Source organism: Vicugna pacos, chromosome 9 (assembly GCF_048564905.1).
Source record: "Vicugna pacos chromosome 9, VicPac4, whole genome shotgun sequence".
Classification (NCBI taxonomy): domain Eukaryota; kingdom Metazoa; phylum Chordata; class Mammalia; order Artiodactyla; family Camelidae; genus Vicugna; species Vicugna pacos.
The window spans coordinates 54814486-54839872 of NC_132995.1; the positions used below are offsets into that span (position 1 = coordinate 54814486).

Here is a 25387-nt window from a genome sequence, read left to right on the forward strand (position 1 = left end):
TTTCTGAGTCATGGGTGGCTGGCTCCTTACGTCCTTCTGGATAGCTTTCTCCAGGTACCAGGCATGCCATTTGTATACTTTTTATGAGGGAGGTGTCACTGGTGGATTACAGGGAAGCCTTCAGGAGCATTTAGTTCACTCCAGTTTGATTTGCAGGTTGGGAAACTGAGCCCCCATGAGGTTGTGCTTTTCTTTCAGTAGCACAGCTAGTTTGTGGTAGCCGCAAGGTTTCGGGTCTCCCTCCACTGCACCAGGATTCCTGCAGGGGGAGGACAGAGCTGCAGCTTGCTCTGTGCCTGCGGGACATTCCTTTCCTACTGCGAGGTTTTCTCTCTTTCTTTCTTTTTTTATATTTAGAGCAAAAAGCAAATAGAAAAAAAGTTAGGAGGTCCTCACTGAAACTAATAAAAGTGTCTAAAGAGAATAAAAAAATCAGTTTGAGAACTTTGGTATGGAGGAAATAACCTGACATTAACTGTTTTAATTATAGTTGTTGCATTGGGCTTATCAGTGTGGGAAGAGGGAGCATTTGAGCCCTACAGGGAAGTGGGATATGGACAAGATGACCCTCTTCCTGAATATGCATGTTCGGGCTGCAGCCTAGTGACTGCTTGTGTGATTCCAACAGCTGTCATGGAGACGGGGCTGGACTCAGTAAGAGACCTGGGTCCCAGGCCCAGCGCTGCCACAGCTAGTGGTGGGATGCCCCATGAGGAGGTCGCTTAACCTCCTTGGCCTTCACTTTCTGATACGTAGGTATAATAATGCCTATTCGGCCCATCTTGAAGAGAGAAATATCAGGTGGTGGGAAGCAGTGTATCAAGAGCACAGACTCTCTCGTGGGATCCAGCCTCCCTAGGTTTAACTCATTGGTATGACAGTCAGGCAGGTCACTTATCCTTTCTGTGGAATGGATTCTTCATAAGGGTTGTTGGGAAGATGGAATTAGTCTATGTAAAGTGCTTAGAACAATACCTGGTATTTAGTAAGGGCTACGTGTTAGCTGCTATTGTTACTATTTTTTTTTTAATTATTATCTTAAGAGATGAGATTTCTGTAAACATGTTCTCAGAGGATTTCATCACTTGATAACAGGACTGCAAGTAGAAGGTTCTTATGCACTAATTGTTAACGAAGGAGTTGTTCTAATATCCAGCTTGGGCCTGGGCCCTGCTGTGAAAGGAAGCTGGCATTGACGCCCTGGAAAGGCAGACCTAGAGCCTCTGATAATGCAGATTATTCACAAACTGGTATGGCTAGAGAAAACTCAGAGGTGGAGACTTCTTGACTTTGCTTTCAGGTATTAATACATGAACCATCCTAGGGAGATGAACATCGTAGTAATCTTCCAGAGAAAGTTTATGGATTTCAATTTTAATTTCTATTGTTTGACAAGGTTTCTTTCTATCTTGCCTTTCCAGTTGTTATTAGGATTCTTGATAAACCTGTTTGGTGATGAAAATTCCAACTCTAAAAGCTGAACAATATCAAGGTATTATAATTTTTCAGCAAATAAGTGGTGGACTTTGGGTAGCCTTCCTCCTCTTCTGGCTGAAATCAATGAAAGTTTCTACCACTGCTACTTATTTATGAGTAGTCTGTTTTGGGGATGGATTAGGATGGTGAAGTACCTTTTTGTTAAAAAAGACTGGGTTTCAAGAATTTGAGAATCATTGTTTTATTTATATGTATGAAATTAACTTTTTATTTTCTTTACTTTGATCTCCCCTCCTCTACAATCTCTATTCATGGTCTACTCCCCATCTTTGTGTGAGCCCCTTGAAGTTGGAGATTATGTTTTATTCATTTCTCTTCATATTCCATTTCCCCCTTTTCTTTTGGATCCAAATACAGTGCCTGGTACATACTAGGCTCTCAACTACAGTTTGTTGAATGAATATTGTTGGTGTTTCTGATTATTTCTTGAAGTGTCCTGTTCTGAAACTTCATCTGAAGGTGTAAGTAATTTTATGGTGAACTAGTATCTACGCAGATCTTCCTAAATATTCATCGATGAATCCTTCCATTGCTCAATTGAAGCATTTAGATTCCAAGATGCTCATGGGGATGCTGTAACTTTAATTTTTTTAATATCATTGGAAAATAGGGATGGAACAGCTGGGGAGATAGAGGCACAGAGAATTAAGAGAATCATTCAAGACCACAGAACAGTTCTTGTGGGAAGACAATCTTGGGACAAGCTTCTGTACTTCTAGGACCCCAGAAGCCAGAAGACAAAAAAAATAAATAACCCAATTAAAACTCTAAAGGAAAGCCTAAATCAAGTTGGATATGGAAATCAGTGTTGACCTGGATTGAATAACATTTCTCTGATGTCTGAGGGTTGTGATGAGTGATTTATTTCTAATGTGCATTTGTTTTTATTTTTAGCATTGCAGTGTCGGGACGGCTATGAGCCTTGTGTAAATGAAGGAATATGTGTCACCTACCACAATGGCACCGGATACTGCAAGTAAGCTTTTCTCTCTCTCTCTTTTTTTCTTCTTTATATATTTTATTTTTCCTCAAGAAAACCCTGGACAAGATCTGTTTCTACTATTCTATTTTTAATATTTCTATGAAACGTGACTGGTTATCGAACTTTTCAGATGTATTTTTTGTGGGGGATAAGGATGGAAGGGTGTGGATGTGAGATAAATGGTTAATAAGAACTTGTCATTATCTTTTTCATCATGAAAGAGACTTTCAGTGAGTAGCTTATTACATATATTGTACATTCTTTTACATTTTTCAGTTTAAGGCAGAACCTTAAAATCATTTCTCAACAGGTTAGCTGTGATCTCATTTTTAAGTCAGACCAAATAGATGTTGACTTTAATTCTGCCAACTGTAAGTAAATATTACAGGCATGTGGAAACATTTTTTTTTCTAGTAAAAATTCCAATTATGGAAGAGAGAATATGAGAGGAGATGTACACATGCCTGTAGGGATGATGTAGGGAACAGGGGCTGTGGGTGTCATTATATGCGTTTAAAAGAATGAGGATGAGGAGTAGGACTAGGGAGTGTAGGCAGGTTCTCAAGAGCATTTCTTTCCAATCATCTAGTCCAGCCATCCTTTTTGTTTGTATGAGGAAGTCTGTGAGGTGATCTCATAAACAGCTTCTCTAGGTTTCCTAGGGACAATTTTATTTTCCCTTCTACCTCAATTGAAATTTTTTGATAGGAACGTGTATCCATTTCTATTTCTGTCATGGAAAATAAGATTTGATAACATGAAACTTACCTTCTTTAACACTTTTATGGGGTGTATTTGTTCTTTGCTTTGGTAGAGGTATTTGCTTGATAAGCATGTTAAATGATTTTATCCAGCATGTTTTTGTTTCTTTTCTGGATATTTAATTGAATACCATAAATATAATGATGACATTTTTTTCCAATCAAGTCTATTCTGACACCAGAATCTAAGTTCTTTAACATTGTAAAGAAGGATTTTTCCAAGTCAGAAAAAGTTTTCTTCACCAAAGTGAAAATATTTTAAGCTGTGATGACAGTAAAGCTTAACAATAGGTTGTTTGGACTGGAATAAAGATAACACTGGAAATGAAATTTTTTATGTAACTGGTTGTGGGCTGCTCACTTAGTTTTTCTAGCTGGGATAAAATCCAACCAAAAACATGTGATGTAGTCTCCTCTAAGAATGGAAACACAACTGGAGATAATAACGAAAGGAACTTAATACCTTAGAATTGGCCACTAAAATCTTGTTTAGTCTCTTTTTGGCATCTGGTGTCCTAGTTACTTGCTTTGTTCTGTTATTTAGCCCTCTTGTAGTAGTTAACCCATTATACTATGATCATTTGTTGATGTGCTTGTTTCTCCCATGAGAGTGTGAGGTCCTGATCTTATTATGCGTTTTTGTAAGTGAATGCCTAGTGTAGTGCCTGGTATGTCGCTACCGCTCAACAATGTGTTTCTTGAACCAAAGGGTGCTCAACAGATATCATCATTCACGTTTTAAAATCTATTTGTCTTAAATAAGTAGAAACTGGTCCTCTCCTCTGAAAATTTTATTTGCTTCATGTAGCATTAAGGATGGAAGTACCACACAGAGAGGCAATTTCAGAGGGAGAATTTCAAATACGTGCTAAGTGTTGGTCTACATGTTTGTGGTCTGACGTGGGGAGAAAGGATTTTAGAGAAAACAATCAGTGAGCACTTAACAGGAAAGAACACTAAGAGTCACTTTTGGGAGAAAAGAGATTTGTGAGCTGCTAGTCTCAAACTCTCTATCCACAGTGAGAGAGACGAAGTGGCCCCTAGGTTTTGTGTTTTTTGTAGTTTTTTCTTGTTGTTGATTTCTAATCTCATAGTACTGTAGTCAGAAAAGATGCTTGTTATGATTTCAGTTTTCTTTAGTTACCAAGGCTTGCTTTGTGGTCCAGCGAAGCATCTGTCTTAGAGAATATTCCATGTGCACTTGAGAAGAATGTATTCTGCTGCTTTTCGATGGAAAGCTCTATAGATATCAGTTGAGTCCTTCTGGTCTAATGTGTAATTTAAGGCCTGTATTTCCTTATTGATTTTCTGTTTGGATGATCTGTCTGCTGATGAAAGTAGGGTGTTAAGGTCCCCCACTATTACTGTGTTACTGTCGATTTCTCCTTTTATGTCTGTTAACAGTTGCCTTATATATTGAGGTGCTCCTTTGTTGAGTGCATGTATATTTGCAATTGTTAGATCTTCTTCTTGGATTGATCCCTTGATCATTATGTAGTGTCCTTCTTTGTCTCTTGCAATAGTCTTTGTTTTAAAATCCATTTTGTCTGATAGAAGTTTTACCACTACAGCTTTCTTTTGATTTCCATTTACATGGACTACCTTTTTCCATCCCCTCACTTTCAGTCTGTATGTCTCTAGGTCTGAAGTGGGTCTCTTGTAGATGGCGTATATACAGGTTTTATATTGGCCCCTAGTTTTCAGAAGAAGTATTGCAAGAGAGGAGGGAACTCACTTTGTGATTAACAAAAAATGCAGCTGCCTGAATTCTGTCCCTGGATTCTTGTTAATTATGGATGGGATGGGTTGCTTATGCATATAGTTCTGGGTGGGTCCCTCGGATGTCCTCAACCCCTATTATGAGGGAAACAAGTTCCAGAAGAAAGGGAGAGTAAGGGTGAAAATGGGCAAGGCCATTCTTTTGAGAGAGCAATATGAACAACAAAACTTGTAAAAAGAGAACGTTTCTCTACCTCAGTAAAAGTAATATTAGCGTCTTCAAGAGTAGCAGTGTCAACATAAGTGGACATAGAAAAAGCAAGACCAGTATCAGGGAAGCCAAGTCAATCATCCTACAATACCGTGCTAACCTCCACAGAGAGTTAAGCAAAATTTAAGCAAAAATAACATTTATTTAGCAGACCTTTTGGTATATCTTCACCAACTTCGTTTTTTTTCCCTAGGGAAAGAAGGTAATCCAGCTTGTTCAGTAAATATTATTTTCACAAGATGGTAAATGAATATTAGAACACTTAGAAGGTTTACAGAATTACATCAGACATGCAGGACATATGATTATCTTTTTATTCATGAGATTGCTTAGTGGATTAAGAAAAGAAAATTGAAGCCAAATTTCTTTTAATGGGGTGGTTGGGTGGGAGTTAATGGAAAATGTTTTAAAGTAGAAAGTATCTGACTATCTGTTTAAAGAGCATAATGTTACTGATTCAGCTAAAATATAATGGTTGTTTATAGAAATTATAGAAATCCTTGATAAGAGCACATTGACAGATGAGGATAACTACTTTTGAAGGTTAGTTCTGTACACAGCTCAACTGTTTTTTCTCACTGTTAGGAACCTAAGTACTCTATCAGTCTGTGATTAGATTGGGATGCCAGACAAGAATCTGTGTAATCTTGCATAAAACTCAATTATTGTTCCTAAATAATTGTTGTCAGATCTTAATAAAGCCCTCTCGCTACAGAGAGATAAGACGTTTCATTCTCTCCCTGTCCTACTGGGAGGTGTAAATATATAATTAAATTTGGCTGCCATTAATCACTTCCAAATTGTCTCAGGCTTTCAAATATAAACCATTCCAAATCCCACTTTGATTAAAAATCATGGGCAACTCAAGTTCACTAGAATGTTGGGGGGTGGGTGAAGTTATGATCTGTAAAATTCACAAAATGTGCATTTTTAAGAACACATTTTTCATAAGTTATATAAAGCCCTTGACCACTCATTCTTAACATTTGGATGTGTTTACATCAACAACTCTTTCTCTTGACTATGGGTATAATTTACTTCATGTTTATGGTAGTTTCTGTTATTTACTAGACATTGTGGATGATGCATTTTAAAGTTTATCTTCTGCTAAAGGATGTTAATGGAAGATCACCTTGGTGCTGTGGAGGTTTGGATTTAGGCTCTGCTATCGTGGGTCTGTTTTGCTTTTAGTGTGATGGTATGTTTTAGTCTAGGGATATGGTCCTTACCCCCAAGGTACGACCCCAGCAGTGGGTTCAGTGGAAAGCGTGGGGTGTTTATCATGTACTGGAATATATCCCAAGCCCCTGTAATTTGGTAGGACTTGTATTCAAACCTCTGACTCCCCAGAAGCATGCTTAGCTTTTCAGCCTTCCAGCTCCTGCTTTCCCTTGTGTTCCTAAAGATCATCTTGTTGTGAAGTTGTATAACATATTTTAGGTCTACCCTCTCTGTGATTCTGTCCTTTCCAGGATTTCTCCTCCTCAAATTCCAGTGGCTTTGACAGTTCCAGATACCTTTGACTCCTTAGCTTAGTAAGACTTCCATTCTCTGCTTGCATTCTACTCCTTTTGTGCTTCATGAACTGGGGAATACCTTCAGGGAAAAAGGTGTATAAAAGTAGGTTTCTTGTATTTTTTTTTTCAGTTTGAGGCTTGTATCCTTTCTAGTTTCTGTCTGCTTTGATTGTTCTCTGGTACTTTTAATATTTCATCTGGCGTTTTTAATAATTATAAGCAAGAGAGCTGGTCTGATAAAAGTTACTCTGCTATTATTTTTAATAGTAAGAACTATAATTTTAAAGGAGTCTTTCAAAGTTTTCTGCATACCACTTAGGAGATAACTAGCACAGTGTTTGTTATATAGTGGAAGCTCACCATGCGTTACGTAGGCTCCTGTGGATGGGTGATTGCATTTGAGAATCTCTACTTTTTGCCGAAGTGTGTAACTTGAAATCTTACTCGAAACTACATTTTAAAGTAAATTATTATAAATAGAAAGTGTTATAAAATATAACTTTGTGTCATATTTTACCTAAAATTTACCTTTTAGCTGTAAGAAAGATTAAACATTAACAGGCAACAATTTTCCTTGCCAGGATTAGGGAGTGATGCTCGTCGTCCAGGCCCCCTAAAGCCATCCAAGAAGACTGGAGCCATTGCCTTTTCTGTCCTCTTGATAAGTTTCTGAATAGTCACAAGAGAATAGAGATACTCAGAATCTTCCAGAGCCTGGCTGGTTTATAGTAGAGGATGCCTTAGCAATGTTTGTGTATGGTGGTACTGCCCTAGAAAGGCATTTTCAGAAGTCATGGCTGACTCAGCGTTTTCCCCTTTCACTCATCTTGTTAGTGCATTCAGTGCTGTTCAGGGGCAGTGTCAGATCAAAGAAATGCACTGGGGAAAATATCAACTGTTACATCGCTTTCTGTTTCTTCTCTGCTGAAACTTGTTCTGCCAGCAAGTTTCCTTCAAGATAAAGAATATTTTTAAGGCAATAGTTCAATCAAAATTAATGCAAAAACTCTGATAAAAAATCCAAATTTTTAAAATAAGAGGTCAGTACTGTTGATTTCTTTCTTTTGCCCCAGGCTCTTGTATGGTTCAGTCTGGCACTGGAGGGTGGATTAAGGCATCTGGAAGAGCCCTGCCTGGTGACATGGAGAGGACAGGTTTTTATACCAGATAGGTTTGAATTTGAGCCCTAATTCCTGTCAGTAATTGGATCTTTGGCCAGTTAAAGAATACTATACTAGTTAACATTTATTGAGCACTTATTACATAATAGAATCTATGCTCAGTTAAGTTCTTTATATGCATTATTTTAGTCCTCGTGTAAGATAAATAGTCTTAATATCCCTGTTTTACCAGTGAGCATATGGAAAACTCAAAGAGGGTAAATAATTTGCCCAGGATCACATAACTTTTAAGTAGCTGACCTGAGATATGCTCTTTGTGATTGCTCTGAGTTTCAGTTTGCCTATCAGTAAAATGGGACAAAATGACTTATTTTAAAGTGGTGGTTCAAACGGACCTTCTGAAAAGGAAATGTGGAACATTTGAAAGTGTACCAAAGGTGGCTTTGCAGATCAGGATTGTGATTAAAACTCTACTTTATATAGTTTCTGACTTTAAAGTAGAGACATAGGTAGGCCTAGGCAGCTGACATAATACTGGAATATTGAACTTGCTTGTAGCTACATGAGTGTACATGGGCCAGGCCTGGCTAATGTGCTGCATTTCTGAGAACTGGCCTTGGACTGGAAATCTCAGTACAACTCATGCAGGTGAAATATTAGAAGAGGGCAGTGAAGGTGGGGATAGAGGATACTGTGTACTAAAATGCTCTTTAGTAGAGAAAACCAAACTTCAAAACTTGAAACTTTGTCCCTCTTTTTGCTAATGGAAGATGAGCAAGTCCAGACAAGCTTTATGCAGCTGTGATGCAGGGACAGGTCCAATTCTCCAACTTCTGATGAATGATGCTGCCAGCACAGAAGTCACAGGTTGTTAAGTATAGTGCCTTGTACTTGCATAGTGAGTTTTAGATGTATGTCTGTGAGGCTTTCCTTTTTTAGGACTGGAGATCTCGACCCTTTAACAGTACCATTCTTAAGCTATTCTTATTAACATTTATGTCCTTGAAAAATCCTTTAACAAATATGTCAAGTGTCCCTGAGGAATTTTTTCATAAAGGATGTCTTGATTACCAGCTTCTTATCAATATATAACAACAGAGTTCCTATATTCTTTTTAACTAATCTTTATTCTTTAGGTTGGAAATTTTATAAACTTCAGTGTGAGATACAGAAGCAGGAGAAGGTGGTTCTTAAGCTTTGCCTGTATCCTTTTGCCTGTCTTGAATAACCGCCAGTAAGTTAAATCAACTAATTTTGGCTTGTAAACCTGGCACGAATAGATAGAAGTTTAGCTAGGCCTCTTTCAACACAGTCCCCAGGTTAACCATAATCCTAAGTAGAGTTTCTTTCTTACTGTTCCATTGTGGCATGTCAGCACTATTAATTTCATGTAGTAATTCTCTTATCCCCTTTCTTCTTGTGAATAAGCAGGATGAGAAATATTTCTTTTTTCAGGACTTGGAGTAACTTAATTAAATCCTTCATTTAAAATTTTGGCTATCCATCCTTCATCAAGGCTAGCAAGATTGAGTACAAAGCGGTTGAGGGCATTGGAATGTGATAAAAAAAAGTAATTATCTAGAAATTTCCAAGCACTTTTTTTTTGTTAAGCTAGCATGAATGTGTGGGCGTGGTGGGGGTTTTTGTTAGGCCCTCTTCACAGCATCTTGTAGCTAGGAATTTTGTAGCTAGGAATAAAGTTTAATGTTTCCTCTGCCCCCGCCCTCCTGTGTGTGTGGTGTGTCTGTCTGTCTGTGGTGTGTATGTGTATTATGTGAGTGTTTCATATTTGTCTTAGTTGAGGTTGACTTTACATCTTGATGTAAGGTAAATTACAGTTTCTCTGCTTCTTCCCAAAGTTCTCTATATCCTATTAATCCGTCATCAATAATCTTCACTAGCACTTCCTCCTCTGTGTTCAAATGTATTACCAACTCTTATAATGATGCCTTCAGCCTTCCCTTATTAATGCAGTTACCTTCTGTTTAAAATGTTCTTCTCCTGAAAAGGGAACTCTCCTATACTGTTGGTGGGAATGTTGTTTGGTGCAGCTGTTTTGGAAAACAGTATGGAGATTCCTCAAAAGACTAAAAATAGACTTACCGTATGATCCAGCAATCCCACTCGTGGGCATATATCCAGAGAGAACCTTAATTCAAAACGATACATGCACCCCAATGATCATAGCAACACTGTTTACAATAGCCAAGACATGGAAACAACCTAAATGTCCATCAACAGATGACTGGATAAAGAAGTTGTGGTGTATATATATATATATATAAAGGAATATATATATAAAGGAATACTACTCAACCATAAAAAAGATTAAAACAATGCCATTTGCAGTGACCATGGATGGACCTGGAGAATGTCATTCTAAGTGAAGTAAGCCAGAAAGAGAAAGAAAAATACCATATGATATCACTTATATGTGGAATCTATAAAATGCCACAAATGAACTTATTTACAAAATGGAAAGAGACTCACAGAAACAGAAAACAAACTTATGGTTACCAGGGAGGAAGGGAGTGGGAAAGGATAAACTGGGAGTTTGAATTTACAGATATTAACTAGTATATATAAAATAGATAAACAACAAGTTCATACTGTATAGCACAGGGAACTATAGTCAATATCTTATAGTAACTTATGGTGAAAAAGAATATGAATGTGAAAAGAAAGATTATGAAAGAACATATTTGTATGTTCATGTGTGACTGAAGCATTAAGATGTACATGAGAAATTGACATGACATTGTAAACTGACTGACTATACTTCAATTAAAAAAATATATATATATACACAAAAAGAAATAAATAAAATGTTCCTCTCCCAAATGAACTCCTACTTGGATTTTTATGAAAAGAGAGTGAAAACAAAGACCAATAAAGGCATCATTAAGTGACAGGTGGTATTACTCAGTAAACACATCCAACTGGAACAGTATATCCAGTTTTTTTCTTTACGGAAGTTTGAGGACAAGGTAGGTGATGATGAGAAAAGAACCTGATTATGCCTTATGTCAAATGGCAGCATGCAGGGTACTGAGTCTGTGTAGATTCAGGCCACTTTCCTGCAGTTTCTATATCTGTACTGTATCCTGAACACTACTTGAAAGTCAGATAGACTCTGAGGCACTTTAGGACTCTCTTTCTTAGTCAGCTCAGGCTGCTATAAGAAACTACCAAGGGCCAGGTGGCTTAACCAATACACATTTATTTCACACAGTTCTGGAGGCTGAAGTCCAAGATCAAGGTGCTGGCTGGCTCAGTTCCCTGTGAGGACCTTCTTCCTGATTTGCAGGTGGCCGCCCTCTCACTATGTCCTCACATGGTGGGGAGAGAAAGCTCTAGTCTCCTTTTAAGGACACTAATCCCATCGTGAGGACCCTACCCTCATGACTTCATCTACCTAATTATCTCCCAGAGGTCCCCCTTCCAAATAACATCACATTGGTTATTAGGGTTTCAACATAAGAATTTTGAGGGGACACAAACACTCAGTCCATAGCACTCTTCAAAGAAAAGTTTAATTTTCATCTTACTGGTATTTATTGAGCTGGTTACTCTGATTAAGCACTGGGCTGGATGTTGTGAATAGACATAGAGGCCCAAGAGGCCTGTGCTGTCTGACTTTCTTATTCACAAGTATCTATACCTCAGGATGGTCTGCTAATGAATGTTGCTTCTCCTGCATGAGATGTGGTGGCAGTCCTCTGATGTCTTGCTATCTTTTTTTTTTTTAATTAAATTAATTTTTTTTGTTGTTTTTTGGGGGGAAGGTAATTAGGTCTATTTATTTGTTTTTAGAGGAGGTGCTGGGGATTGAACCCAGGACCTTGTGCATGCTAAGCATGTGCTCTACCACTTGAGCTGTACCCTCCCCCTGTCTTGCCATCTTGTTGGGGAGATGAAGCATGCATGTGTGTGTAAAATAAGAGAGCCTGCAGGTGCCCAGAGTAGCGGCACAGGTGATGACAACTATGCAGATTCAGACAAGGAAATGACTGCTATGGGACACAAGACTAAAACCAGAGGGTTTTTCTGTGGACCACTTATAATCTGAGAATAAATTTAGAATATTGACTGTGTGCCTTAGCAGATGAATAGGTAGAAGGATGGAAGTAGAGAGACTGAGGGGGCTAGAAGGGCTATTATTATTACCTGGAATAATCATTACCAATATCTTTATCATTTTTTTCTTAATGCCACCATTTAAAAACTTTTCTACATCTGGGTTGCTCTCTTCTTTCTGTACTTCAGTTTGTGTGAGGTTTTAGTAAACCAGTAGGTATATTAATCTGGTTTTACAATGACAGATAACTGATTTAAAAAATCATTCCTTTAGCACATGTTGGCCTGATGCTTGAAGATAGACTGTCTTGTGGGGTGAAGGGGGTAGGAAGAGAGGGCAGCTGGGAGCAGTCATCTCTCCCCCACTCCAGACATTTTCAGCCTTGACTGTTGAGTCTTGTGCTGCTCCCAGAGCAGAGTGGCCAGGTAGGCTTGTGGATACCATTTACAGGGGAAACTCAGAATTCAAGAATCTCTGAGGCAAGAAAAAGAGTGGGTTGGGATAGGAGGAGAGATGAAAAAACAGACACTACAGACGGCATCAGTTTTCATAGACGGCATCACACGTTCTCTTAGCTGAGAATTCAGGTATCCCGACCTCAGATCCCTTCTGTCCAGCATATCATTGGCCTGATCCAGTTCATTTTAGAGTCCAGAGTAAGCAAGCATCTGTTAGGCAGATCTCTGGTTACCCCAAATTAGCTCATGTCCTCTACTACTTGTTTTCTCTGATTATATAGTACATATCCAAACCCTCAATTATCTAGCGTAAACCAGGGATGCCTATTCTGTGTGGAAAACATTTGACAGTGGTTGTGATCCTTTTGCTGAGATCATGGTAGCGCCTTAGCCCTTTAACCTCCTGTCTCTTTAAGATTTTGAAATGCTGGTTCTTATTGTGTAAGCCAGAGACATCTCCATGAAGAATTATTTTACTGGGCAGCTTGCCCCTTCTGAAACCTCACTCATCCTGAAAAGTACCTCAGGAACCTCTCTGACTTTAATTTTTCTGTCTTAGTTCTACTTGTATATAATATTTGTGGTGTCTGGTTCTCTGTCTCACATTGTTAAAACTCATGGCCTTGAATTTCTGGGTCACTCCTAAAACATGGACAGAACTTGATTACTAATGAAAGTTGACTCATTTCCTTCCAGGCAAAGGCTGACCTTGACAATCAGAGTTCATAATTAATCTTCAGAGATGCAAACTCTCTAATTATGGGACATCACCTATTCTTTCCTAAATTTTATAAGAATTAATGAGAACATTCTGAGCTGGGGAAGATAGACACACTGTTGAGAGGGTATGTAAAAATTGTATCTGGAAAAAGGTCCTACCTACATGAACTTAATTAAGTGGTTGACTTCCTGCAAGTTTAAATTTGGTACATCTCTTCCCAGACCACAGTTTTACATACACGAGGGTCATTTTTGGTCTTGTGTAACTTATCAGCAGATCAGATTCCATAAAGGGACTGCAGTGTCTACCACCATTCTGTGCTGAAGAAAACAGGCTCTCATGTTGGCCAGATGTCTTGGGGAAGATGGTAAGGCCTTTTTTTCCCCTTTTAGGCTCAGAGTTCCTCTTTATTTTCCATATCTTGTTTAAAAATATTGCTCTTTCTCTTTTGCTTATTCTTTGCTTTCTTATGCTTCCTGTGAAGGGTTAGCTGAAAGTGTGAGTTATGCAACAGTTCATCTACACAAGCGTGTGTTGAACTGTCTGTGCACTTAGAAGGATGACAGGGAGCCCCTACTTGGAGTGGGTCGATGGTCAAGAAAGATACAACCACTGACCCCAAGCATTACTGTCAGCAAGCATCATTACATTCTTGAGCAGTATTGCTGAGGGACTTCAAAAGTCGGAATTGTCATCATACTTAGGAGGTTGAAGGGATTTTGACGAGCACCTTTCCCAGTCATCTTGTTTGGTATGTGAGGAGCCCAAGGCTTAATATGGCCAAGTGACTTAGCCTGCATTACATAACTGATTAGAAAGTAGACTGGGACTAAAAGCTGTTTCTCACACCCCGTTAGGTGATCTAAAGATTCACACTGTTTCTTTTCATTCTTGGTGCTAACTTTCAAGGAACTGATGTTCAGGGTGAATATACAGAGAGAAGAGGAGAAAAAAGAGGAAGAGAGAAAAGCATAATGAAAACCCCCCAACAATTTAGGGCTTTTATGAAGCAGTTTGAAAGACCAAGAATTTTAACTCCAGCTATACATTTTTATTTTTTAACATTCCATGAGACAAAACAATGTGGGAATTCATTTGAGTTCCTCCTGTGGGGGTCTTTAATCCTCTTTAAGGATATTAAAATCCAAGGGGCAGTGGAACATACCTAATTCAGTCATACAATTTTAGAGTTAAGGGGAATATTAGAGATTATTTGGCCTAGCATCTTAATACATGAGGAATCTGAGGCTCAGAGAGGTAAAGTGGCTTGTTCAGGATTAATATCCAGTGGCAGAGCCAGGGCTGATCTAGAGGAAGGGTCTGCGGGGAGCCACTGTATCAAAAAGATCTGGGAACAAGCTAAAGTCTTGGGTTAGATTTTTGTAAAACAATATACTAATTATATTTTTATTCTTATTCATATAAAAAACAAACTCATAACTACATATCTGTCTGTCTGTCTGTCATTCTGTCTGTCTATCTATCTTTCTATCTGGAAGTATGGCCAAAGTACATCTCACCTATCACTCACTGGACATGGGTTTTTTAAGCAGAATGATGCAGGAGGATGTAGCCACATCAGGTGTGGCTTTGCCCTGATTTTGTTTAGTGAGTGGAATGCTTCTCAGGATGCATTGATTTTCACTTTGTGTGAACTTGAGTGCATTACTTTCAAGATTCTTGTCTGATACTCAGTTTCTCTGATTTGGAAGGCCACAAATCATGGTAATATCTAAGTTTCTTTTTAACCCTTTGGGCCATGGTCCTATATTTTAAGGGAAGTAGTGGTTTTTGTCTTGAGTCATCACATTAGGGTCATACACCATAATTTTTTTCCATGATGTCCATTATTTTTATTATCTTTGGTTCTAATTATGCAGTGGTATGGCAATTAACAATGATGATCCTTTGACCACTGGATTGACTTTCTGAAATTAAAAATAGTTTATCTGTAACAAGTGCTGCTAAAGTGGCCTGACATCTAGAAAACAAAAGAAGTTACCTAAATCGTAAGCACATATTTTGAAAGTGTTTTTAGCCTACATATACTATAATGTTGTCCTGATCATAGAGCAGAGATCAGCAAAATTTTTCTTAAAGTGCCAGATGCTAAATGTTTTTGGCTTTGCTGGTCAAGAAGCATACTGAGGATATGATGTAGGTACTTACATGCTCCTTTAAAATGTAACCATTTGAAAAAGGTTAAAGCCAGTTTTAGCTCCTGGGCTGGAGGTACAAAAACACGTGGCCTGTGGATTTTGCCCAGAGCAATATTTGCTGACCTTTACCTTAGAGCATAATAGCCACTTGAAACGCTTCATGTCCTTCCAGGGTACATGATGTAGACTGGAAGAACCATTTTCTGTGGCAAGATTTTTTTTTTTAATATACAGAACAAATTCTCGAAGCAGATGTTGCTGAAGTAAGAACAAAGAATTTTATCTGATCTTCTTGTATCCATTTTTGGTTGATGCCACTTTTCTAGTTGAGATGATCTATACTGGAGATCTGCACCAAAGCCGAGATCCTGTTAAATTAATGAGCGTCATCAATAATATAAATAAAAATATTATATTGTTTTCTTTCACAATAGCTGTTCTCGTATTGCCATGAAAGTAATAAATGTTGTGAGATATCATTGACTTTGTGAAAGTTATCCTTTGTGTGGAAAAGTTTTTTGGGTGATTATTGTGATGGTGATGATTTTAATAATTGTTTGTTCTCAAAAGCTTATAATCTAGAGGACAACAGATAAACAAACCAAATCCAGTCCCAGTTGTGTCACTGATGATAAAGCATGCTTCTAAGTACAGGCACCAGTAGGCTAAGACTCTTCACATGCATTGTAGGCATCGTCCACATGATGGGGGTTTGTGGGTTTTGCTGTTTTTGTTAAAAGAAGGCAAGAGTGCATAAAATGATGATAGCCTTGGGGACTTTCAAAAGAAGTAATCTGTATGGTATCTGGATGTATGTTAGATAAATTTTCTCATTAGATCACCATTTAGCTTTGTAGGATTTTCACTTTGTCCCTATAGAAATATAGACTTTGATTTCATACAGTAGATCAGGTGTAGGTGAAGGAATTTCCAAAGCTGAGTTGAGTTTGAATGTATACTAACACAGGCAGCATTTATAGGAAGCTTTTCTATTTAATTCAACCAACATTTATGAGTGTCATGAGTGCCAAATACTAGGCTAAAAATTACTTTATTTGTATATGCTATCTTGGTGTTTCTCAAAATTTTTTTTATCACTATCACCTCTTGCCCAAAAGGAGCCGTTTTAGAGTTTTTTCACTAAACCCATGCAATTATAATACTATAGGTATATTGTGTATCTGTTTAGCTGCTGTGGCCCTTTGGAAGGCCACAAACCATTGTAATATCTAAGTTTTTTTTTACCCCCCAAGAACCAGTGTTTTACCCCTTGGTCCTGTCTCTTATGGGAAGTAGTGGTTTTCGTCTTGAAATAGCATTCAAGACACTGTTATTTATTTCCCATAAAGTCCACTCTTAATTATCTGTGATTCTAATTAAGGCCATATAAGCAGGATTTTGTACTGTTTCAGTGAATTTTGAAATCATATTTTTCAATTATTGATTCAATGGTTTTGCATATGTGTACATTTGATTATTAGTTTTTTTGGAGAATAGTTTATTCACAATCTACAAAGAAAGATTTTTTACCCTCTTAAAGTTTGAAGAAATTCAGACTTTTCTTCAGCCTACTCTCACATTCAGGTTCGGTTTTATATGATTTGGGTATGATTATTTTTGAACTAGGAATCCTTTCTGATCAAACCATAAGCTTTTGGTACTTTCTGGTTTCAGATATTTCTTGGACTTCAGAACTTTACAGGTGGTTATCTCCTTATGTTGGAGAACAGAAAGCTAGCACCCGCACACAATTTTTTTCTCTGAAATTTTGTTACTTTTTACTGCTCAGTGTCTAAAGAATTTAGCAGTTCATGCCACTGAAGCCCTTTGTAGGAAGTTCTGTCATTCAGGATCCTGGTGGTTCATGTAATGAATGTTTTATCAAAAATTAGTAAAAGATTAATAGACGTATAAAAGAAAATGCAGTCTGTGTATCTGTGTGTGTATGTGTGTGTATATATGTGTGTATGTAAGTTCATACTTTGGGGGGAAATATGATTTCAAAAATCTACTCCATATAGCTTGGCTGGCCCACTTTGATTCAGGGGAAAGTGAAGGTTAAGAAATCTTCTATATATCAGGAATCTTAATTAGTGTTGCTAATCCTTTGGGTAAATAGCTCAACCTAGTGGTTCCCAAACTTTGAGTATATTTAAAGAGTCTTTAGGGTGTGAAGATTCCATGCACGCTTGCATTTTGCCCTTTGGCTTCTGTTAAGAATATGAGCACTGAATAGTCGCATGCCATCTATATGCCAGTTATTGTCTTAGGCACTGGGAGTATGGTGAGGAACAATTCTTAGTCTGTTGGGGAAGACAAATAATCATAATAATGGGATAATGAATGATATATATTAGGGTTGCAGAAATATACAGCTGGGTGTCGCGCTTATTTCTTAAAGGAAATAATATTTGAGCTGAAGCTTAAAGGAATTTTAGGACTTAACTATGAGAAAAGAGTGGGGAAAAGTGTGTTGCGCCGAGTGAACAGCATGTACAAAGGTCTGGAGGCACAGGAGCCAAAAGAAGTTGAGCCTAGTGAGAGTGTAAGGTGTAAGGGGGAGACGATCTTGAGATGAAAGCATTTCTCAGTCTCTTGTTTGAATACAAGGCATAATGTCAAAATCTACTAAGAATGCAATAACTTTTATAAACCTTTATGTTTTAATAATTATAACAGCATTTACAGTCCATTTAAATATAGATAGGACATTAGTTAGTAGTCTAGAGAGTGTTTAATTAGCATTTGCAGACTCCATGCAGTAACTGTATAGTGCATAGCTTGGGAACAACTGGCTTAACTCATTCATTTTTCCTATTATTGTGAAGAATGCTCTTTGTAAACTCATGTGTGTTTAGAATATGCGTGCCATGTTTTAATCACAAGTAGACATTTTCTCAGGGTCCAGTGCAGTGAAATATGGTAAGGTACCGATTGTGTGCTCCAAGACAGAGAAAAGGCCACCTTCTGTTATAGGAGCAACACAAGCCTTTCAACGCTGTTTGTGTGCCCTTGCCCAATCTTTCAAGTGATGATTGAAGAGGCGAGGCTCTCAGTTCAGCTTTTGAGTTCTGATAAATGAGCCCAGACTATAAACTGGAAGATAAGGGTGTTTGCAAATTCTTGTGTAAATAAAGCATGGGTTCCCTTTGCAGTGGTTACTGATTTCATAGTCTCAGATGAAGATGAACAATGCTGTGAATTAACAGCTTTAAAGCTGCAGCTTCTTTTTGGTTAGTATTTATTAAAATCAGTGTGTGTTTACTGCTTTATTCAGATGAGGGGGGTGGTGAAAAACCTGAACACATGGAAACCAAGTGAGGTGGCATTTCAGCAGATAATTCCCAGCCTCACAATTCCCCGTGAAATTCTTTTCCTGTGGGAAACTTTTAATTTGGAAGCATTCAGTCTAATGTGGGAACCAAGATTAACATTTTCTGAAATACTTCTACAAGAAAAGCAGAAATGTTCTGTTCAGGAAGCTGAATTTACATAGTAGAAAAATGGGCTGTCCTGCAGTATTTGGTAGTCTTTGTTTATTAGTTGTGGTAAAAAAAGGAAAAAGTTGTGTGTGTGTGTGTGAGTGAGAGAGAGAGAGAAATTGTATATTTGTCTTTGTTTCCTTTACATCAAACCAGCAAAGCCCTAGAAAGTGTGTTTTACCACAAACAGCCCAGCACTGGGCCCTAACACTATACGTGAATACTTTTTTTCAGTTCTTTTTGTTTTTAATTCTTGCTGACTAAGCCATAATGTTTCCTTTTTTTTTTTTTTCCTTTCTTTTTTGGGGGAGGGGAGGTGACAGTGGGAATGGGAATGGCAAGAAGTCAACATGACAGAGCTCTTCCCTTTTCGTCTCCACTTTACCAGGAAGTTAACAAGAAGTATTCCTGTACTTTTTTTAAAAAACAAATTCAGTAATTAGCATAACCCAGTTAGTTACCTTTACACAGAGTTACAGAATTAAAAAGTTGACAGTGATGAGATATCAGATTGGGGGTACCAGGAGGAGGGGGACGATGAGGTCGGACAAGTAGGTTGCACCTCTTGAAGGCCAACTGAAGAGTTTGGACTTGATTCTGTAGGCTCTGGGGCATTAGAAGTTTGTAAGCCAGAGCCTTGGGAATTACATGTTACATAGGAACTTTAACTGGTTACAGTTAGCCTTGGCTGTTAGCAATTATTTTTATCTACTTTAACAGGGGCCTGGGGGAGGGGGCAGGAAACTAAGCTGGCATTATGGTCACAGGAAAGAACAGACTGATTTGGGACCTTTTCAAACTGCAGACCTTTGTTACTGACCAATGCTTAATTTGGTTTCTGGGTTTTGTTTTTTTTTTTCCTTCTGCCCTTACCTCATTTACCTTAACGACAGCTCCCCCGCTTCAGAGCTCAACTAGGGCAGGCTGCCACTGCGGATTGGGGGGCCGAGAGGCCCAGAGCAAGAAGAAAGTGGGTTGAAAGCAGAGTTCTGTTTAAAGAATTTTCTGCTGGAAACCAGCCCAGAGGGAGTAAAGAGGAGCTTTAATGAGGAGCAGCTGCAGGGCCGACGCAACCCACATGAGACATTTTTTTCCCCTCCGTTCCACATTCTGTATAGTTTTTAAAAAATCATGATTTTGAAATAGATGTTTTGTAAAGCACGCCTCTCTTTTTCTACTTCTTGTATGTGGTGGAGTTTTGCTTTGTGGTTTTATTTTTTTAATGACCAAATCCTTACGGAAAAAAAACCCCCAAAAACAAAAAACTAAAGGCAGAGCTGCAGCAAAGCCCTGGATGCCATTTGGGCTCACCCTGCTGATACAGAACATTCGGTGGAGAAAACAAGGGAGGGAGAACACTGGCTTTTATTTGGAAAAGGGGCTTATTTCCTGCTCAGACTTCAGTCATCTTGGAGCTGACACAAGCTGCTACAGTGTTTTAAGCTTTTCTCTAGACGAGTGGCTATTCACTTAGGAAACTTGAAAGAACAAATTTTTCTGTCCTGTATTACTAGGGAGACGGACCCCGAACTGCAGCCATTGCCAGATAGATTGGAATTGCTGTTCACATCCCCGCTCTGTTGAAATCTGTACAGTGGCTACATGTAAACGAATTCAGGCTGCTGGTGACATGTGAGAGTTGGGGTCTGGTTTTCATCTGCTTTATTGAGGGGGGACTGTATGGGCAACCTTTCAGTTGGAATGTGTTCCAGTTCCATTAGGAGGGATCCCTTGTTTCTCCCTCTTTTCTTCCCTCCTTCCCACCCCTTCACCCCACTCCCTGTGTGTGTGTGTGTGTGTGTGTGTGTGTGTGCAGGAACAATGAGAGGGGACCTCTTCATGTCAGAAATGGCGGACTTTTTCAGAAAAAGGCATGAATATATCTGTGATGGAGCTGATAAGTATTCAGGTTAGTTTATGAAACTAGTTTACAGGGAAGAAGCCCCCCCCCGCCCTCCCCAGTTTCCCTGTACTCGCAGCCTTCTTTGTGAACTCTGTTCTCTCAGAGATCCGCAGCCAGAGAAGGGGAGAGACTAGGAGGAAGTCACTGAGAGAACTGCTTAGATGAGTGATAAATTCCGTCCAGGGAGGAGGGCATTTATATAGTTGGGGAGCAAAAGACCAAGTGTTAGATTTATTCGGTTATTTTTTAGAAATTTTTTTACATAAACCTTCAGTTCAAGATGTGGGCTATTTTCTAAAAATTGTTCTGAGGTGACATTATAGATCTGTAGATTTGTAAGGGAACTTGGATGATAAAATCAACTCAAGCCATCTCAAGAAGAGACCTATTTAAGCTCTTGTTTTCAGCAGAGTCTTAATTCCTACTCAGACTCACAGGGTGTACGGTATACTAGTATTACAGCTGAACAGAGATTTGCAAAGTTGAAAGGTCTCCTGCCTTAGGAAACAGGGGTCCTTTACTTTTGGCTGCCTCACTTCCCCGTCTCTCCCTTTTCTTCCCATGTCCATAATTCTGCTTAGCCTCTGGGATGTGAGGGATAATCTTGTACCTCAGGATGTTTCTTATGGTGACCTTGGCCTTTGTTCTACCAGGCAGAGCACAGTGTGGGGTTGGTAAGGTATTTTGTAACAGGTTTGGTTTGGGAGACTGACTTTATCCATCATGTGAAATTTAACCTGGTTTGGAATGAAGTACTTAGTGGTACACAGGAGTTCAAGGTATTCAAGGCACCTGCACCAGGGTCTCTAGACACGCCCTTACCCACCCACCCACACACACAAAATCAACTGGGAGTTTGAGAGAGGCACAGGAAGGACATAACAGTGGCTTAAATGAAGAAGAGTCATATTGATAGAAATAATGTAATGTATAACATAGAATGTAACTACTGTTAGATCAGAGATGGGTGAGATGGTTTGGAGAAAGCTTTGAGCAGATCTTTGAAGCCAGGATAGAAAAAGGAAAAATAACTCAGAGACGTATCAGATGGGAAAGTGTGATATTTCTTACTGGAAATTAGAAAGAAGATTTTTACATAGGAAACAGTAAAGAGTGTGGAAATAATCTTGAGTGTTTAAGTTATGGGTTACTAGGGAGTAAGACAGTTGGTAGGAGTGGGGCAGACAGATTCTAAGGAACTTGGATTTGAAGGGCTGAGCACTAAAGCTAGTTTCCAAGCAGAGAAGTGACATGACTAAAATTATTCTTGAGGAGGATTATTCTTTAAGTGGTGTGCTTAGTTTCAGTGAGCAATTTTCTGGCTATCCTTATGGAAAGGTGTGGATAGGATGCTGGTGTAATTAAGATGATAGAGCTGACTGAATAGGTGCCAGTCTTGGGGAAAGACTTTGTAGAATATTTTCAGCTAAGTGCTATTATATGTTTTCATGAAGAATCTAGAGATACATTTGTAGATGACGCAAAACTGGGGAAATTTCTAGATTTACAGACAACAAACTTGGGGCAGATCCGTTAGCTTTGGTGTCCTTATCAGTGTAATAGGGTTCAGACCAGCTGGCTTCTGAGGTTTGGTACAGGGATGAAATTATGTGATTAGATGAATAAAGTGTAAAAGTTGTCTCAATCAAGGAAACTAGGGGTAAAGATTCAGCATGAAAGAAAGAAATGACAGTTCCAATTACTGGGTTCGGTGAGCACATACAAATATAGGATGGGAGAAATAGGGCATAAAAGTAATTCATGTAGGGGGGAAATGGGCTTTTCAACGACTGTGTGTTCGGTAGTACATAGGAGTATTTTGTGACTTCTAGAAAAGTAAATGTAGGTTTGGGCTGCAGCAGTAGAAACAACAGTGTCTGGCACACAGGAGGTGATGGTCCAGCTCAGTACTGTGCTGGTAAGAACATATATGCTACGTGTTTTTTTTTTTTTCTTCCATTTTGGGCCCTACCTTTTAAAAGAGGTTTTGGATGAACTAGGAGCACCTTGTTGAAGGTAGGCAAGATAGTCCAGTTTTGAAGTACATGGACTCTGGAGTTAAACCTAGATTTGTGTCCTACCTTTGACGTCTGCTAGCTGTGAAATCATCTTTCTAAGCTTCAAGGTCCTCATATTCAGAATTGAGATCATAGGGTAACATACTGTTACAGGGAATAATAAAAGAGATAATGGCTGTAAAATGCTTAGCAAATACGTAACACACAGTAAATGCTTCGAAAATGTTGGTCACTGTCATTATTATTACCGTTGTTATCTTAAGCGTGGGAGAGCCACTGAAATGGTGAGGAAGTCTTTCCAAAGCATTGAACCCTGGAAAAAAAGAAAACAGAGTCAACATAGCTATCTTCAAATTTTTGAAGGGTCACATGTGAGAGAAGCAGAAGGCTTGTTCCTTTTTGTTCTAGAAGACAGGCATAGCCAGCAGGTGGAAATTGTAGAGAGGCAGAATTATTTTTTTTAAATAAGATATGATTCACATACTATTAAATTCACTCTTTTAAGGTGTACAATTCAGTGGTTTTTTTCAGACCTGAAAAACAATTTCTAAAAGATCGACTTTTCCAGAAAATTGTAGCATTGCTCTTAGGACATAGTTTCCAGGTATATTCAGAGTTAAGTATAACCATCAACATTTTCTAATTTTAAAACATTTTCGTTACCTTTCAAAGAAACTCTCTACTCCTTAGTAGTCACTCTCCAGTTCCCCTCTTCCCAGCCCCTGACAACACTAACCTACTTTCTGTCTCTATAGATTTGCCTGTTCTTGACATTTCACAAAAACAAAATTATACAATATGTGGCCTTTTGTCTCTAGCTGCTTTCACTGAACATGACGTTTTCAAGGTTCATCCATGTCATAGCATGTGTCAGATCTTCATTCCTTCTTTCATGGCAAATAATATTTCATTGTATGAATACACCACATTATCCATTCATCAGCTTATGGGCATTTGGGTTGCTTCCACTTTTTGTTATTGTGAATAATACTGCTACAAGTATTCTTTACAAATTTTTGTGTGGACTTAGGTTTTCAGCCATCTTGGGTATATACCTAGGAGGGAAGGCAGAATTTTAGAAAAAAAGAGTTTGTGACAATGGGATCCACCTACACTGAAGACAGTTCTGTTGCAAAAGTAGTGAGCCAGTACCTTTGTTTTACTGAACAAGTGATGGCTTTTGCTGTGTTTACTAGATACTGTTCTAAGTGCTTTACAGTTATTTAAAGCCCTACAAGGTAGACATTGTTATTAAATCTATTTTGCAACAAGGAGGTTTAGTAACTTGCTCAAGATCACTCGTAGAGTAAATGAGATTGAAATCCAGGTGATCTGGTTCTAGTGTCTGTACCCTTAGTACAGGAACAATAAAGACTTCAAGTATTTATTGAATTCTGTTTCTCAGACACCATGCTTAACTGCTTTTATTCAAGTAGAGACTGGTGATTAACTTTTAGGGATATTTTAGAAAGAATTATTTTTTGGGTAGAAGTTACCTTAGGGTGCCTTGAATCCCAGGTTTCCAAGGATGGATAGAAGTGGGGGAAAAGCCAGTAACAAGATGTCTGGCCTGAGGCTTTTAAGATGATTAGACTTTTTCTCAGAAAGGAAACAGTGAGTATCAATGATAAGTACTGCGGGAACTCGGTTAGCAAGACTTGTCAGAATATGTTAATAAGTTATAGATAATGTAAAAAGATTAACCAAAAGTGACTTTTGAGATTGTGAATGGAAGCCTTAGAAAAATGGATGAATTAAAGTTTCATGGAAAAGTGATCCTACTTTAAAAATATTTAGTTTCAAGTATTGGCAGGATATATTAGGGTAAGGAGATGACTTTTAGTAAACCGAATGTATGGAACTGGAGCTGAAGGTGGTTGTTTAGAATGAAATCAACAGCAACAAAAATAACATGCATAAGAGAGAAAAGAGCAGTGCAGCCTAGACTTCCCTTTAAGGTGGCTGTAGTTGATGGGAAAGAAGAAGTAGAGGAATCAGTAATCTAGACTAAGAATTTCTAGAGCTTTGAGATAGACAGAGGGAGTCATAGAAGCCAAATGTAAAATGATGAAAGTGATGGAAGGCGTGGCCAGCAATACCTTCCGTAAAGAGAATTTCCTTGTGATAAAATCTCAGATGAGATCACTGAACTTGATAAGGGGTAAGTCGTTGCTCTTAGGACATAGATTCTGGGCAATAATTAGAACAAAAGTTTTGTTGCAAAGGGACAAGTAAGAAGATGGAACAGAAAGGAAAAGTATCTGAAATTAGGCTACCGTTATAGAAGTTTGGTTGTGAAGGAAGAAGAATTTGACAAGGGAAATGGGGCTTAGTGAAAAATGTAGGTTAAAAGAGACTTGTATATGTTTTAAGGTAAAGGAATAAACAGGCTATAATGCTAGAACATTTTAAATAAGAAATTAAGACTTTATTATTATACCAACAATGGGTCTAGTTTCATGTAAGACTAGGATATGGTTCTGTACGTGGGCTTCAGAAGAATAAATCAGTTGTACGTCATATCTAAGTATTATCTCACTTAGAGTAAAACCCTGAATCCTTTACAGTGGCCTAAAGGCCCTTCATGATCTGCCTCCCGGTTACATCTCTCATCTGTTTCCTGGCACTCTTTTTCTTAATCCCTTAGGTAGAGCTACAGAGTTTTCCTTGCTATTCCTCAAACATGCCAGGACTGTTCCC

General features: G+C 38.4%; 1 protein-coding gene across 1 annotated transcript in view; it reads left to right on the plus strand.

Annotated features, from left to right (window-relative positions):
• NOTCH2 (notch receptor 2) overlaps nucleotides 1–25387 on the plus strand; it is a 154421-nt gene that overhangs the window by 43898 nt on the left and 85136 nt on the right. The window contains exon 2 of the mRNA XM_015249422.2: nucleotides 2392–2473. Within this exon, the coding sequence (XP_015104908.2) occupies nucleotides 2392–2473 (82 nt within the window). The remainder of the gene's footprint in view (nucleotides 1–2391; nucleotides 2474–25387) is intronic.